Raw genomic sequence first — 17,297 nt, forward strand, 5'->3', positions numbered from 1 at the left:
CTTTGTGAGGTTTAAGTAAAATAGTGGAGATTTTTTTTTTTTTAATTTTCACCAATAAAAATATGAAAGATGGACCTCATTCAATCCCATTTACTATATTACCCCTAAACAAACTCCAGTGTGACAAACGTCTTATRAAAACCAACCCTGTTAAGTTAGAAGTGCGCTTCAGAATATGATTTATTGTTAGAGATTATTATTAGAGAACATCACGATGGGTAAAGAACAGTGCAGGTCATTAGGAAAGTTGTGGAGAAGTTTGTATCCCAAACTGTGAGAATAACTGAGGTCTGTTCAATCAGAATACACACACAAACTGTCCAACTAAAACTAACGCAGCAGAGCAGACCCTCAAAGTACACCAGGCCCTTTGTGAAACATGGTGGTGGCAGCACTGTGCCATGGGGATGCAGGGAAAAGGTAGCTGTTTTGACTTAATGAGACGGTTGGGAATCCTGGAAGGAAACCCRTTAAGAGACCGCAGGTGACATTCCAGCATGACAACAACACTAAACATAAAGCCGAAGCTACACTGGAATGGTTTAACGTCAAATCCTTCTCCTGTGCAGTCAAAGTCGAGAACTAAACCTAAAAGGAGAAAGTGCGGGAAGTTTGGAAAACTGATGTTTCCATCCGGTCTGACTGAACTCGGGCTGCTGAGCAAAGAAAAATGTACAAAACTTGTCCATCTGTCATGTCCAAAGCTATTGAGAGGCGCCCAGCAGCACGCCACACTTTTCAGATTAATCTGTGTGTAAAAAYTCCATATTATTTTACTGCTGAGTTCACAATGACGCAAAATCCCCAAAACAGTACCGTTGCAGGTGGTGTGTCATAATGTGAAAAAAAAAACGGGTCAAGCGTCCGAATACGCTTCCAAAGCATTGTAGCCATTTCCATTATTCAGCATATTTGWCCGGCCGAAGGGATGAGGGCGCTCCGAGGATGAGGTGAAAATGATAAATTGTGTCGTGCGTGCTTCGAGTTTAAGGTCTCCTCCTGCTTTAGAGGTGGAGAGGTCAGTGGCGCATCTCAAACCTCGTGGTTTCTCTTAGTGGGTTACACGGGACACGCGTGTGCGGGGATCCAAACGGTGTTTCGGTGTAAATCTCTTCGCRCGCCTGAAACCTCTATTCAGAGGTAAAAATCAGTCCCAGTCAGACACTCCTATTCAAATGCTTTGTCCTCTAGCTCAGGGACACTGCGCATCTCCGTGCCTCCCCCTCCACCCATGTGTCGGTGCGCAGACTCATTTAACAGCCCCGAGGAACATAAACAAGCAACGGAAACTATGGCTGTATTAAATCAAGCTCTGCATTTAGCCCACAAATTGRGTGCCAACTTGCTCCGGACAGCCCAGGAATCTCTAAACAGGGTTTAGAGGTCTCGCAGAAGACCCCCATCCCCTCCCTCTCTCTCTCTGTCTTCCCCATCTCAAAGCCCGGATTGGTCACAGTGCGGCTCATTTGCATGCCTCGCCATATAAACCCTCCCGCAGACACTGCAGCCCGCTTGCGCTGACAGAGCAGCACACCTCCAGAAGTGAGTGAGTGAGTGAGTGAGTGAGTGAGGGAGAGAGCGGAGCGCATCCTGAGTGCGCATAATCAGACATATGGAATATTTATCACGGGCTTTGTTCTGACAAACAACCCAGGAGCGTGGACTGAAGGGAGAGGAGGACACTTTTTTATATTATTATTATTTGACCAGGTGCGTTTTTGTTTGAACTCCTAAGTTGGACTCAGTGAGGACAGTTTTGCTGAATTTCAGAATATCAAGATGGGAGAAAGAGGGTGGAACGGGCTGCTGGTGTTTACTTGCGCCTCCGTCCTGGTCTTGGCTGCTTTTACGCAAGGAAAAACGATGAAATATCAGACGTTTGAGGAGGACGCGCCGGGGACAGTGATTGGAAACTTGGCCAAGGACGTTTACTCTACTTCGCCCTTATCGGGAGGCTCCAGGAACAGTTTCAGGATGATGAAACAGTTCAACTCCTCTTTCATCCGTCTCAGGGAGAGCGACGGGCAGCTGACGATAGGCGAGAGGGTGGACAGGGAGCGGATCTGCAAACACACCCTGCACTGTCTCATCGCCTTCGACGTGGTCAGCTTCTCCAAAGAGCAGTTCAAGCTCATCCACGTAGAGGTGGAGGTCAAGGACATCAACGACAACTCCCCCGAGTTCCCCCGAAAGGAGTCGAGTCTGGAGATCTCCGAGAACACGGCGGTCGGCACCCGCATCCCGCTGGACTTTGCCGTGGACGAGGACGTCGGGGTGAACTACATCCAGAGCTACCAGATCTCCGTCAAYAGTCACTTTTCCATCGATGTGCTCAGCAGGGCCGACGGGGTTAAATATGCGGAGCTGGTGCTCATGAAGGAGCTGGACAGAGAGACGCAAGCCTCTTACGCGCTGGAGCTGGTCGCCATGGATGGCGGCAACCCGTCCCGCAGCGGGACGACGCGTATAAATGTCAAGGTGAAAGACTACAACGACAACAGCCCGGTGTTCGACAGGAGCAGCTTCTCCGTGGACCTGCCCGAGGACGCGCCGGTGGGCTCCCTGCTGCTGGACCTGAACGCCGAGGACCCGGACGAAGGGCTGAACGGCGAGGTGGTGTACGGGTTCGGAAACCAGGTGCCCCCCGAAATACGGCAACTCTTCAGGGTGGACAGGAAGACCGGGCGGCTCACTCTGGAGAGTCCCGTTGACTTTGAGAGCAAGAATACGTACGAGTTTGACGTCCAGGCCACCGACCTGGGTCCGAACCCGAGCCCGGCCATTTGTAAAATCGTAGTTCAGGTGCTGGACGTGAACGACAACGCGCCGGAGATCTCTATCACCCCGATGACCTCTATCACAGCGGGGATAGCGTACATCACAGAGGCTGCGGCCAGAGAGAGCTTCGTGGCTCTGGTCAGCACCTCGGACAGAGACTCTGGCGCAAACGGGCAGGTGCACTGCACGCTATACGGACACGACCACTTCAGACTGCAGCAGGCGTACGAGGACAGCTTCATGATAGTGAGCACCAGCCCGCTGGACCGGGAGAAGATCCCCGAATACAACTTAACGGTGGTGGCGGAGGATCTGGGCTCCCCTCCTTTCAGGACCATCACGCAGTACACCATCAGACTGACGGATGAGAACGACAACGCGCCGGTGTTCAGCAAGCCAGTGTACGAAGTGGCGGTGGTGGAGAACAATGCACCCGGCGCCTACATCACCACGGTGGTGGCGCGGGACATGGACATGGGGTCAAACGGGAAGGTCACTTACAAACTAGCGGACACCTATTTCATGGGCTCCCCGATCTCCACCTTCGTGTCTCTGGATCCCGCCAGCGGCTCTCTTTACGCGCTCAGGAGCTTCAACTACGAGGTGATGAAGCAGCTGGAGCTCCGAATTACAGCCAGCGACGGCGGCTCCCCGCCTCTGTCCGGCAGCGCCAGCGTCTACGTCCGGATCATCGACCAGAACGACAACGCGCCGCTCATCTTGCAGCCACCGCTCAACAACGGCTCGGCTGAGGTCCTTCTGCCCCGGGACGCGCCCACGGGCTACATCGTGACCCGAGTGGAGGCGCGGGACGCTGACGAGGGCATGAACTCGGAGCTGTCGTACGGGCTCGCCACCGGGGAGCCCTCCGTGTTCTCCGTCAACAAAGTCACGGGGGATATCTACCTGAACCAGGTGCTCAGCCACGACGTGGACGAAACCCTGAGCGTGACCGTGACGGTGAGCGACAACGGGAGGCCCGCGCTCACCTCCACCGCCACGCTCCACTTCCTCATCATCGCGGGCTCCCCGCCAAGCGACAGGACGGTGTACCAGGCGGGCGGCGGGGACGAGGCGCGCTCGCAGTGGGACCTGTCTGTGGTGATCATCGTCGTGCTTGCGGGAAGCTGCACGCTCCTGCTGCTCGCCATCATCCTCATCGCGACCACCTGCAACCGGCGCCGGCGGGACAAAAGCGGGGAGGACAGCGACTCCTACGGGGAGAAGGGCACGCTGGAGCGGGGCAGGAACCACGCGGGGGACAACCCGCTTCTGCCCCTCCACGGAGCCGCGGGGGGAGGAGTAGGAGCGGGTGCAGGAGGAGGAGGGGGAGCGGAGGTCTTTGACGGACACTCGTACAGCAGCCAGCCCGGTGCTTTCACTCCGGCTCACCCCGGGGGCAGCGACATGTGCTCGGCCTCTGAGGACGGCAGCGAGGTGCCCTGTGTGTATGACTCAGACAACAACAGCAAACTCCGAGGGAATAAACACGAGGTGAGATGCTCCTTTGGGACAGAGGGGTTGTGAAGAGGAGGGAGAAATGTGTTTACTAAGCAGACACTAACGTGCTTTCTTCTTCTTCTTCTTCCTCTTCTTCTCTCCTTCAGGGATACTCCACTCTGCCTGGCTATGGGAACGGTAAAGAGGCGGTGAGGCCCATCACCATCTGGAAGGGCAACTCATACACCACCATCTCTGCCCGGGACCCCGCCTTCAGTGGAAAAGATAGTGGCAAGGGGGACAGCGACTTCAATGACAGTGACAGTGATGTCAGCGGAGACACTGGCCTGAAGAAGGATGGAGTCATGGTTCCTCCCATGGGGGGGCAAAATGGTAAGGAGTGAAGACACCAAAAAGGAGTGAAGACACCAGATTAAAGAGATGGTGAAGACACCATCTCTTTAATCTTTAACAATAGATTAAAGAGATGAGTTGTGCCAGTCCACATTTCTAACCTAACCTTGTTCCTCTATTAGCTCTGTGGGCATGCACCAGCGAGTGTAAAGTCCTGGGCCACTCGGACAGATGCTGGAGCCCCACGGCCACCAGAGCCAACGCGGCCCCCTCTCCGGCCCCAACCCTCTCCTCCTTCAGCAGCCTGCCCAAGACGGCCTCGCTGCCCCGGGACCCCAACCGCAGGGACAACTACTACCAGGCCCACATCCCCAAAACGGTGGGGCTGCAGAGCGTCTACGAGAAGGTCCTGCACAGCGAATACGACTACGTCCTGGTCACCCCGCCCAGACCAGTGAGGGTGCAGGAGATCAGCGAAGTTGCCATCCCTGTTTACACCCCAACTCCGACGCACTGCCCCAACAACGACGTCTAGGGCAGAGTGCCGCACAAGCTCTCACGCTCTCGATGAAATGCACAGACTTTCCAGAGTTTTAATTTATGATGCTTCAAAGCTGAGTGAGCTCACAGAATCCTGTCCTGGCATACAGAGCCGGTCCAAGACTGAATGGGGCCCTGAGCAGAATCTGATTTGGGGTCCTCATCAGCTGGCATCATTCAAATAATCCCTTTTATATCAGACATGTTCAAAAGTTAACGCATCATTCATATAACAGAAAAGTTACCATGATTGTATAGCATAAACTGTAAAAACCATATAAATACTAAATGATTTCAAATATGATGTATAATATGATCACAAGTTTTATTTTGCACAATAAACTGCAGATGTATCACTTGTACAAGAAAACAAAACAAAAAAATCTAAAACTTGACTTGTGCAACAGTTGTAGAGCTCTTTGCCTCCCCCTGTTGGCTCTGGAGGCCCTGAGCAGCTACACAGTTTCCTTATGCCTTGGGTCGGCTCTTGGGTATGTCTGTCTCTGTGCCGAGAGCCGCCTCTGAGGTCCAGTCAATCACTTTGGGACATTTGTTGGACATGAAGTGTATCATATGCAAGACTTGTACATGGAGAGATTTTTATTTTTCTAAAAAAAAAAAATTAAAAAAAAGCACAAAAAGGAAATGTATATATGTAAAAACAGATCTTTAAGCATGCCTATTATTTAAAACGCCCTCAGAAAATGTTCCATTTGAGGGGCTGGTGACCCAAAATGTATCAAGTTGATAACCATGTATGAAAACATTTGAATGCAATAATTCATTGTACAGAATTTTTTTTTTTAAATCTTCACAATATTATGAAAAGAAATAAACTTTGAGATACTCTTGTGAACCCGCGCGTTGCAGTTTGTTCCAGAGGATGACGGAGCGTCAGTCAGTCAGTAGCGGGAGCCAACAGGCGTCGCTGTTATTGCAGCATGACTGAGCCTGAGCGTCCTTGCAGCCCGCCAAGGAAGGTCACCTAAGTTTTTTTTTTTTTCTCTCTGTGAATACATGATTTTGCTGGTGAGATGCCAAAAACAGACTGAGGCGCTTTTCAGCAATCCATCCACCCCCTCCTCTGGCTCCCACCATTTCAGCCAAAACCCGCCTTAGTGATCCTGCTCTTCATCTCTGACTTACTTGCATTTACAGTCGACACCAGACGTTTACATACACTGAACAAAAACACACATGCACCTTTGTTTTCTCACTGTCTGAAGTGAAATCAGACCAAACGTCTCATGTTTTAGGTCAGTTTTATGCCCAGAATCACAATAATAAAAGAGTATATTAGAGATTTATGTATCGGTGTCTTCAAAATTAGATGTTTCCATAAATTTCCTCATTACAGCTAAAAAAAAAAAAAAAATTTCAATTCAACATTTGACCTGCATGACTCGGGTCAAACCTTTTGGGTTTCTTTCCACAAGCTTCTCAGTAGTTTTTTTGGAGTTCCATCTGACAGTCAGGTTTGTAAGGCTCCTTTGTCACACCTGCCGTTTCATATCAAATATCTCTGTCGGACTGAGATCAAGGATTTTGGCATCGACCACACCAAAAAACATTGACTTTGTTGTCTGTAAGCCACTTTACAACTATTTTGGCTGCATGCTAAGGGTCAATGTCCCTTTTTGTGAGACCCATTTGGACCTAATGGGCCCAACTTTCTGGATGATGTTGGACCCAAATTATCAACTTCCTGGATGATGCTGCCTTAATATTTCCACATAATATTCTTTAATAATGATGTCATCTATTTTAGCCAACACGATGCTTGCCACCCCCATACTAAAACAGATGGGATGCTGTTCCCAGGTTTTATCTCCAAATGTAACAACAGACCAAACAGTTCCGCTTTAGTTTTGTCAGACTACAGGTCTCCAAACATGAATGTCTTTGTCCATGTGTGGATCTTCAAACCGCAATCTGATTCTTGTGTTTCTTTTGAAGTAATAGTTTCCCCTCCTTACTTGAGTGGCATTCAAGCCCAACTGGACATGTTTCAGTGTGAATGATGACCATATTTAAAGTAGAAATACTTTTCTAAAACACTGTGAGCTTCCAGATCTTCTCATTACTTCAACAGAACCCCATTTTTTAAATGTATTTATTTTTGTCCACATGCCAAACGCACACATAATCCCATCATTATCATTCATGGATTCAGGGCATGTTTTATTAACAGCAAACGCAGGAGGCGGTGCAGGAATGCGGCTCAGAGAGAGAAAGACAGAGAGAGAGAGAGAGAGAGAAAAAGAGAGAGAGAGAGGGAGAGAGAGAGAGAGAGAGAGGACAGCTTTGGCTCGTCGCCATGTCCATCAAGGAGGAGGAGGAGGGAAAACAAAACCTGCGACATTCCGCAGGAGTAACCTTTGACCTGAAACAGTAACTACTCTGGGGAGGGAACAAAATCAAGAGGTAGAGCTGTGCAAAGTTGGGATGAAAACGGAGAAAGAAAGAAAAAAAAACACCCCTCCTCCGCTATCATCACGATTACTGAACAGGTCCAAGTCGGCAGCGCTGAGGTTGTCATAAGACCTAATGATATGAAATCCTGCGGATCAGAGCGGGATCAGACTCATGTAAGTTGCATGAGCAAAAGCCTATGGAAGCTTCAAAGGGGAAAAAATGGTTAATGATATTTCTGGAAGAAAGCATTAAAAAAAACCTCTGAGTTACATTAATGTCTTCTCTGGCTGCTAATCAGCTTGAAGTTACAACCTTAACTTTACCTTTTTTATTAAAAGTTCTAAGAGCGGAAAATGCTCAGCTTGGGCTTAGGAGTAAAGTTTGGCCGAGAAGTACCCTCCTCCTTTTCTAAGAAAGAGAGAGAGAGACACACAGAGAGGAGGGGGGGCAGAGGATGGGGGAATTGAGTGAACTGGGGCTTAAAAAGGTATTTGTCTGTTTGGCTCCAGTCATGGCCGGGAGCTCAGAGAAAATACCCATCACAACGGCGGAACCAGAGGACCAGCATCACTTCATGCCGCCGGTGAGTTGCTTGGTGCAAGACGAAGCCGTGGCACCCTGCTGTGCATCCCCCTAAGGGTGACCAGCTCAGTCAAACCACAAAAGTCTCATGCGTCGTTTGTTTTTGTTGCTCGTGTCGAACCCGTCCAGGCCTACTCCGCCGTGGCGGTGAAACCGGCCTCCACCGGACGCCTGCTGAAGGCCGGGATCGCCGTGCTGGTAACCGGAGCCGTTCTGCTGCTGCTGGGAGCCGCCGGCGCTTTCTACTTCTGGAACAACAACGAGAAACACGTAAGAGTGACGTTTCACACCTGCGGCTCTGTGTGCGGGAGAAACTCTTAGCCCGCCTGAGACGTAACGTGGGTCGATGAGAAAGACGACAGTGCAGTTCGATGAGAGGTTCTGGTTTATTATTGTATGCATATTGAAATGTGTTTGTCAGCATTAAAGGGCACCGGCTCTTTTTCTTGTGTCTTTGTTTTCAGGGTTGTGCCCAGTGGTTCTTTGGTTGCTGCAGCTCCATTAAAAGCACAGATTAAAAAACGGGAGGGATGTGACTAATCAGTTTGTACCAGTTTAATAAAGCTCAAATACTCCCAAACTCCTCTCTTCTTCGCTATATCCACTTAGAAAAAGAAAAGAAAACCAGCTCTCTTTGGAGAAAATGGCAGTCTAGAAAGACGTCTCTTGAATATGTTCAAAACGAAGGAATAAAGCAAAAAGCTTATTAGTCATCGGTGTTAGGATGTCCAACTTGCTTGAATTAAAGTCCCAGCAGATCAAAACAGATGGAGGAGCTCAAATTTTTTTATTTATTTATTTTTTTTTAAATTGTTGGTATTTAGGCAAACGGAGAAGTGTAAATCATCTGCCTCCTCTCTGTGGTACAGTGTGAGGCAAATGAATGGAGCCATTGTGCTGCGGGAACCTGAACTGGTGCAACGAGGTGGAGAGCAGTGGAGCGAGGGGCCCCCTCCCTCTCCCTCTCTCTCTCTGGTCCGGCCGAAGCTCCGGGGGCAAGAGGTGGAAAACACAAGGGGCAAAACGCGGTCGGTGGCGTGCACGCTTTCTGTTCCTGAGAGACTGGAAGGGTCTGTGGCGAGGAAATGAGACGAGACGAGATTGACGGACGGCCAGACTAAACCGAGTGTGGAATGCGTGTCTCATAAAGATGAGGCGAAGAAAGTAAGGTGGGACGTTTGTGGAAAAGTGTCAGGTTTAACTGAGAGAAAGGCAGAGGTGAATGTAAGAGAACAAAACGACACTGTTGACCGTCCGACCTCGCGAGGCAGACTGAGGAGTCGGGTTGGCATTTCGGGTTCTTCTTTAAACATTTGCGCACAGATCTCATTCGTGTCCCGTTCGTTTTGGCGTTCCACAGGGCTCTGCTTTGGGGCCGTCGCTGTTTCTGCTCCCTCTTGGTTTGATACTGATATCTTTTAAGGATATTTCCTATCACTTGCTGTGTTTCCATTACAAAAGTGTGCAAACCTTTGTTAATATTCCACTAATATAAAAAAAACAACAACACAATTTAGTAATTGCGGCGTTTCCATTAAATAAGAAACTCAATTGAAATCACAGTTTGCCCTCAAGATAACTGTTATTAAATAAATCCCGCGCCCTCATCCTCGTACCACTTCCTGTCCTTCTTGGCTACATTCATGTACAGAAAACGTTCCTTTAACTTCGGCGTTCCACAGGACTCTGTTTTAGGGCTTTTCCTGCTTTACCTGCTCCCTCTCGGTCCGATACGGTCACTTTTTAAGAATATTTCCCATCACTAGACGAGTTGTTGTTACAAAAGTGCGCAAAACTATGTTTTCATTCTGCTGATGTCAAGAAATCAAAATTGCGTTCCATTATATAAGAAACGCAATTAACATTACCCGTGAATACATTTAATCACATTATACGTCATTAAAAAAGACAAAAATTGCAGTTTGCAAGTTTGTTCCTGCTGGGCTCCTGACTGGATCTTCATGTAACTCCACTTCAAATGCATCTTCATCGACTCCCTGCTGATTCTCTTGTGCATTTCAAGACATTGGTTTTGAACAGGGGAGCTCTGTATGGACACACACTGACCCATACCACAAACCTTTGCATCCCTGCACCTCCATCAGGGCCTTGAGGTCCTGTGAAGACTTGCCGATTGTCCCCCCATTCAAACCTAAATACTAAAGCAGACAGAGGTTCCTGTTGGCTCCAACTCCCTTCCTCCAACTCAAGTATCATTTGTTTTGTGTGTTTGTTATTTTGTTGAAGGACTTTTTTTTTTTTTTTCAATCTTGAACTTTATATGAATAAAGTTTTATTTACTTACACATCAGTGTGGGGTGGGTTCACTCTCAGGACCTTCACACTTTACACGCCGGTCCGAAACTGTGCATGTCAGCCACAGAGCCTCCAAACGTCCTCACACCTTCTGGCCTTTCCCACGTTTTACGATACAATGACACAGTTCAGTATGAAGTTGTAAAGATTTTATGCAGTCAGTGAGGGAAAGAAGATTTTCAAATATGTTATACCAAAATGAATCGAAGCATGGGCGACTGAAGGTTTATCGACTTTGCACATCTAGAAACTGAATATTTATATGACAGCAATGTAGATTGGAAGTAACATAACGACATAATGAAGGGCTTCAGTACCGGTTCTCTGGGGATATACTTGATTTTGGAATGAATGGTAATTAAAAAAGAAAAAAAGTACATTTTTGTGAATATTTATATAACACTTCGGATCGGCATAATGAAGCTTCCTGGGATGCGGGTGTCAGCTCTGCTCCACGGTTGCTGTAGCAATGGGAGGAAACTTTTGCTCCTAGAGTCTAAGCAGCATTTCTCTGACGAAGAAATGAACCCGTAATAACTGCCTGTCTAATGAACTGAAACACGTATAGGGAACAGTCACTGTGTGTGTGTGTGACCTTGCACTACCATGGTGCAACATTTGCGCTAATTATCCGTTTAAGACACAAAGTACGTAGTGACAGATTTGGCGAAAAATTGACTGATTGTATGATATACTGGGGGAAAAAAAATAAAGAAATTAGTTTCTTTTTTCTTAAGAAATAAATGGTGGTATTTTCAGGGTTTCACCTGGCGGATCTGCCACTCATCATAAGAAGAACTTCTCAGTCCAATGAACGGTTGTAGACGGCATAATGAGAAGCACTGATGTGATGACATGTTGAAGGCGGAGGGTCGGAAAGAGTAGCAGCGTCTTAAAGAGACAGAAGCCCAATTTCAAGGGGTCAAATTGCAAAGTCAAATTTCTTTTAAGTTATGTTTGATAGATACAGCATTTTTAGAACTGGAGGTTCCATACATACTTGCTTGATAGTGCTATGAAATGGCACTGTGCAGATGGAAAATACATAATAGTGCCCCTTTAAGAAACAATGAATGCAAGAACGTAGTATTCACAGATACTGACCAAAACTGTTGAAATTACAAAATCTTATCAAGAATTTTTTTTGGTCTAGTTTTTTTGTGAAAATATCTTCGTAAACTTGAAATAAGACTAAACAAACTTACTAGTAACCTTTTAGCAAGACATAGAAGCTTGTTTAAGTAAATAATTCCTTAATATAGATGAAAAACTATTTGATCCATAGGCAGATAAATTAACTTAAAACAAAGAGAAAATGTCAAGTTATAAGACAAATAATCTGCAAAAGGGAAATAGTTTTTTAGCAATATTAAGGAGTTACTTACTTAAAACAAGTCTTTATATCTCGTCACTTGAAATCAATTTTTGTCTTATTTCAAGTTCACTAAGATATTTGCCCTAGAAATTAGACCAAAATACTTTGTAAGATTTTGTGTTTTCGCAGTGTAATAATCTTCTACTACATGGACTTTGCTCTAAAGATTCTCCAAAGTCAAACTTTATCATTCTGATTACGAGAAACGGTTTAAATTATGCATTAATTTGTGCTGCTCGGTCATGTTAAATCCTAAAAAAAAATAATGATAAAAAAAAAATAAAACCTCACCGAAGTTTGTGGTAACGTAGCAAAACATGGAAAAGTTTGCGGAGCGTGTTCTTTGTCGCTCATCGTATGCGTGTGGTGCGTGTGTGTGTGTGTGTGTCCGCAGGTCTACAATGTCCACTACACCATGAGCATCAACGGCAAGGTGGAGAAGGGCTCCATGGAGATCGACTCCGCCAACAACATGGAGACGTTCAGCACAGGCAGCGGCGCCGACGAGGCGCTGGAGGTCCACGACTTCGAGATTGTGAGTTTCATGCGAAGCGATCGGAGAACATCGCGGCGCCGTTGGCCGCGTCGGCGGAATCAGTGAGATTGGTCGGAACGACGGCGGCTCCTCTCGGGGGTCGGGGGAAGATTGGCTCATTAACCCGGTGGAGGAATGAAGAACAAGTAGACATCGGATCCCCTCGGGAAAAAATCAGTGTCAAGATGCATCGGCCCTCTGATTTCCGGCGCATTCAGACTGGTGGTTTTTGACCTTTAATTAAAGAGCCCCAATCAGGCTAATCAGAGAAGTGCGGCGGCGTTTGACGGCGTTGAATATTAAAATTTTGACCTTTAATCACGGTCCTTTTGATTCTTTTTTTTTTTTTTTCATATATATTTGAAGTTGTGCACAAATGCATCAGATCTGGAGTGTGACATTATTGGTGAGGTGAACAGATATAAACTCGCGCTTTCAAAAACTTTTTCAGGGAATTACAGCCATCCGGTTTTCGGGGGGAGACAAGTGCTTCATCAGGACCCAGGTTAAAGCTCAGCTCCCGGATGTGGAGCCTCTGATCAAKGACCCGACGACATTTGAACTGGTGAGATGAATTTCTGGTTTTTTGTTTGTTTTGTTTTCTGTTTTTTTTTCATTTGCATACTTGCTGCTCTTTATCCCTGCAATGAGCTAAAATCTGATGAACTGTGAATTTCTGTTGCTTTGYCAAAAAACAGACGATAAATCATTTATAACTGATTGTTATCATTTTAGCTTGGATTTCTTCTGCTGCAAACATATCTGCTGGTTATACTGTGTAACCAACATGTCTCATCCATTGTGAAGAGACAGAAACCCATCTGAAAAGAAGTATTTAGTCAGATGTGTGCCCAGCTTGTGCGTGATCCGCTTTGTCTTTGTTCGAAATGCTTTTTCAGCCTTTGTTCCATTTATTCAAGAGATGGAAAATTATATCTGTAATTCCTCAGCCTAATTATGAATCGTGCTTTGGTTAAAACCAACTCAGCCGGCAGCACAATCGTCTTAAATGTATTCAGTTCTCCGTGCCGCTCAGTTTGGAAGCTAATGGTTCCTCTGCATTGGTGATGTTCAAACGTTTTCCTACAGGGGCCAACTTAAAAGTACTTATGATTTTTTTTTCACCCCCCAATTAAAAACTATGATTCAGATTCAAATTTTAATTAATTTCACCTACACTTTAATTGAATAAAGTACTATTTTTCTTTGGTAGAAATCATAGTAGCTCCAAAACAGAAACATTTTCCCATCATGCAGGTTCCTGATTTTCTTGGGATTGAATGTTTTCCGTTTTGTTGATCAGAGCAGCAAGAATTGAGATACGAGTCCCTCCTTCCTCGAAACGCGTGCATGAGTTGGGAGGAGAAACTGCCTCTGTGGCGTCGACCTGACGGAAAAMGTCTTCACAGTTTGCGGTCCAGGATGTGTGGGGTCTGCAGAGATGTTAGCAGCTAGCCCCGCACAAGTCCTGATATGCAACGGAGCRTGAGGGCTGTACTAAGGAAAGATTTTAAAAACGTAATTACAAGAATAAAGTCATAAAATTATGAAAATACATCATTAATATTACAAGAATAAAACCATAATATTATGAGAATAAAGCTGTGCGAGAATCATTATGACTTTATTCTGGTGATTCTACAAYTTTACTATTGTAATTTTATGACTTCATTCTCTTAAGTTTATTATTTTTATTTTCTTTGCGTGGGTCTAACACTGTCGTGCTGATGACCAACGAGTTTTCCGACTACTGTGCTTATCTAACCGTTTCTGATTTCCCAACTGGAAACAACCAAACAATCCAAACAGAAAAGTGKAAGGCTGACTAGTGGTCCTGAGTTTAGCATCTAACATGGCTGCTGCACAAAATGAGAGGTAAAATCTATGTATTTATGACTTCTGAATAGCGTCCTGTTAGCATTAGCTCTCCTTCTTACTGAAACGTGACAGTTTGGTCAGCTACAAGGTTTTTAAACAGGGATGCACCCATTTATCGTCCAGCTGATTTATCGTCCAGCCGATTTCCTTCATTTTGGGAGATCGGTGATCGGCCGATTTTTACATATGAAGCCAATCTTATCAAGCTTGGCAAATGTGTAAAAATCAAACACTGTCCTCTGTTACTCTCCGGTGAGAAAGGTTTGGACTGACAGATCGGCCCTCTAAGTCATGTCTGCACGTTCACAATTAACAATAGTGACCCTACTGTTGCCACCTTGACAACTTTCTTGCTGTATTGAGCAACATTTCAGACAAAAAAAAAAATGGTATCGGCCAAAATTGGAATTGGCAGTTTAAGCATTTTAAAAGATTGGTAATCGATGATCAGCCAGAAAACTGCGATCAGTGCAGCCCTTTTTTTAAYCCTTAGTGCGTGTTTATGTGGAGCGTTGTTGAAGTTTAAGGGATTAATAAATGTAGCCCGTGTCACAAGCTCGCAATTACAAATCCTAAAGCTCCTCACAGGTATTTATGAAAACTAATTCTCTATAYTTAACATCACTGCTCTAAACAGCTGCCACTTTTTAATTACCGCTAATGCGAGCTCAGAAATTTAAGCAAGTCACCTATCAGGACCACACAGGTGACTAGTGACAGCTTGCGAGGGTAACACACACACACATACATACACACACACACACACAAACAGTAGGAGGACTTGCACGCCGTGTGTGCATGTGTGTGTATGTGTGAGAGGATTGTTATCACAAAAACACACCACAGCGTGTGATTGCTCAATTGAGGCCGCGTGATAATTAAAATCATTTAGTTCTGGGTAAGCCTCGCATCCGCATAAATCCGCATCAGCACCAACCGCTTCCMYTGTCGACGCATACGCGCACAAACACTCCCACGTGAACGCAACAACAACACAATTAATTATCACGCAAGGCTGCTCTTATTGCCTCTGTCTGCCTCATAAACGATCATTTATTTCACATTTGCGCTCGGGTGTGTGTTTGCGTTATTGCCTCATAAATGATCGTGGGTGCGCCGCGTGTGTGTGTGTCTGTGTACGCCATGTGTGAAGCCCGCGTGTGTTTGGAAGACATGGAGATGTYGTTATAATGGTTGCTGCAGGCTGGTCATTTGCTATAATTTAGAATGATGGGAAATATGGGTTAGATAAGCACACACACACATACACACACACACACACACACACACACACAAAACCCCCCTCCTTGATCCAGTGGGAGCGGGTCAGATAAACTCTTATCAGTCAGACGAGCAGTGAAGAAGGACCCCCTGCTTTTATTTGTCCCTCCAGCAAATTATGTTGAGCTGGGAAAGAAAAAAAAAAAAGTCATTTCTGAACGGTTCCCTAAACGTGACTTTGGTTGGTGCAGTGCAGCCTCTGGGCGAGATCATCCCAGCAGACTTTCCCCTCTTCCTCTCCTGCAGGCCGTGGACACACACAACAYGTATGTTTATGGGGCAAGACCTCATTCGGATCTTAAGCAGACTCCCGTCCRTTCAGGACGTCAAACCTCTTCCCCGCTGACCCCCTCTGTCGGATGYTGACAAGACCCGACGTTACGTGCGTGCAGCCAAATGTCAGCGCGAAAGCAAAATCTACATATTGCACCCTGGAGTGCCTTCGGGCTTGACTTTATAATCCCAAAACGGAGCGTTAACGGGGCACCRATAATGAGGATTAGACTTGGACATGATGYGGAGAGTGTGGGTTATTTAAAGGGGAGTGACAAGATACAGAAAAACCCCTGCAGCAAACTATTGTTTTGTTCTTGTAATGTCTGCTTGGGAATGACTTTAGCAGTGATACACCTTAAAATATGTACTTGTTGTTTTTAATGGGATATTTGCTATAGACCAACACAAAGCCGGTTCATGATTATGGAAGGAAAATGAAACGTGGTTTTGAAAGTACGTGAAGGATGACACTGCAAAAAAATCACAAAATCTTACCAAATAGTTTTGGTCTAGTTTGTAGAGCAAATATATTAGTACACTTGAATTAAGATGAACTTTTCAGCAAGAAACAGGTGCTTGTTTTAAGTCAACAATTCCTTAATATTGATGAAAAAGTACTGGCTTTAACTTGCTGAAAAGCTTATTTTAGGTTTAGTCTTATTTCAAATGTACTAAGATATTTGTATTGGGTAGGATTTTGGGTTTTTGAAGCGTCAATAAAACTCTGTGCAAAAAGAAAAAAAATGGCTTCATAGGTCACTTAATTAGGCTGCAATCTGTCCACTGTGATCGTACTGAAGGACTCGGTCTAATTCTTTGTGTTTCCACAGATACATTCTGTTGACCTTTCTGCGTGTTCCTTTCCAAGTTCAGCTCTATTTTAGATGTCTAAGTAAATGTGCGGCTGGAGTTTTTAATTGCCTGAACTATTTGTGATTGCCACTCCAGATAATTAACAATGGATGTTATTACCTGTGGGACCTTCTGGCATCCTGGYGGCGGCTGCCTCTGCAAAGTGTTGGCAGCTACCAGGTCTGAGAAGTGTAGGCTGAAAGACAAACAGAAAAATATACTGAAACCTTAAGCTTAATATAGATTCTCACATCAATATATTCCGTAGCAAGTAATAAAGTAAGTTCATCTTAAGTAAATAAATACATAAAAGTTTCACCTTATTTCTTGTGCTGTAAATTATTTGAATGGTTTCCATATTTGTTAYCCAGTGTGACCTTGATCTAAGGCAGGTTACAGTTTTTATTTTCCCCAGATAAGAGGAGCTAAATGTTGGCTAAAACTATCGAACTATCTCACCTGTTAAACTACAAATGTGTCCGTTTCCAGACCAAGTAATATTGTGAATTTGTAATCTATACATACATAACATCCCTGTAGCTATGAAACATGCATGCTTCTATTTAAAAAAATCATAAAACTCTTACTAAACAAGCTTCGACTCAGCCGTCTTAGCATAATGCATCCATATTTTAGCTATGGAAGCCGTAACAACAGTCCGCGATAGCGTAAAAT

At 45.4% G+C, this 17,297-nt stretch overlaps 2 protein-coding genes across 2 annotated transcripts in view; both read left to right on the forward strand.

Annotated features, from left to right (window-relative positions):
* Window positions 1–209: 209 nt before the first annotated feature.
* LOC103478938 (protocadherin-8) lies at window positions 210–5,744 on the forward strand. The gene is made up of 3 exons (XM_008433083.2): window positions 210–4,272; window positions 4,386–4,611; window positions 4,755–5,744. Exons 1-3 carry the CDS (start codon window positions 1,780–1,782, stop codon window positions 5,105–5,107), a joined length of 3,072 nt encoding a protein of 1,023 aa, XP_008431305.1. The 5' UTR covers window positions 210–1,779; the 3' UTR covers window positions 5,108–5,744.
* A 2,257-nt stretch (window positions 5,745–8,001) lies between these two features.
* The window catches only part of LOC103479190 (leukocyte cell-derived chemotaxin 1-like), a 13,077-nt gene continuing 3,781 nt past the window's right edge, over window positions 8,002–17,297 (forward strand). Inside the window, exons 1-4 of the mRNA XM_008433486.2 lie at window positions 8,002–8,110; window positions 8,239–8,379; window positions 12,195–12,335; window positions 12,787–12,906. Of these exons, the coding sequence (XP_008431708.2) occupies window positions 8,039–8,110; window positions 8,239–8,379; window positions 12,195–12,335; window positions 12,787–12,906 (474 nt within the window). The 5' untranslated portion in view covers window positions 8,002–8,038. The remainder of the gene's footprint in view (window positions 8,111–8,238; window positions 8,380–12,194; window positions 12,336–12,786; window positions 12,907–17,297) is intronic.

Source organism: Poecilia reticulata, linkage group LG17 (assembly GCF_000633615.1).
Source record: "Poecilia reticulata strain Guanapo linkage group LG17, Guppy_female_1.0+MT, whole genome shotgun sequence".
NCBI classification, from domain to species: Eukaryota; Metazoa; Chordata; class Actinopteri; order Cyprinodontiformes; family Poeciliidae; genus Poecilia; species Poecilia reticulata.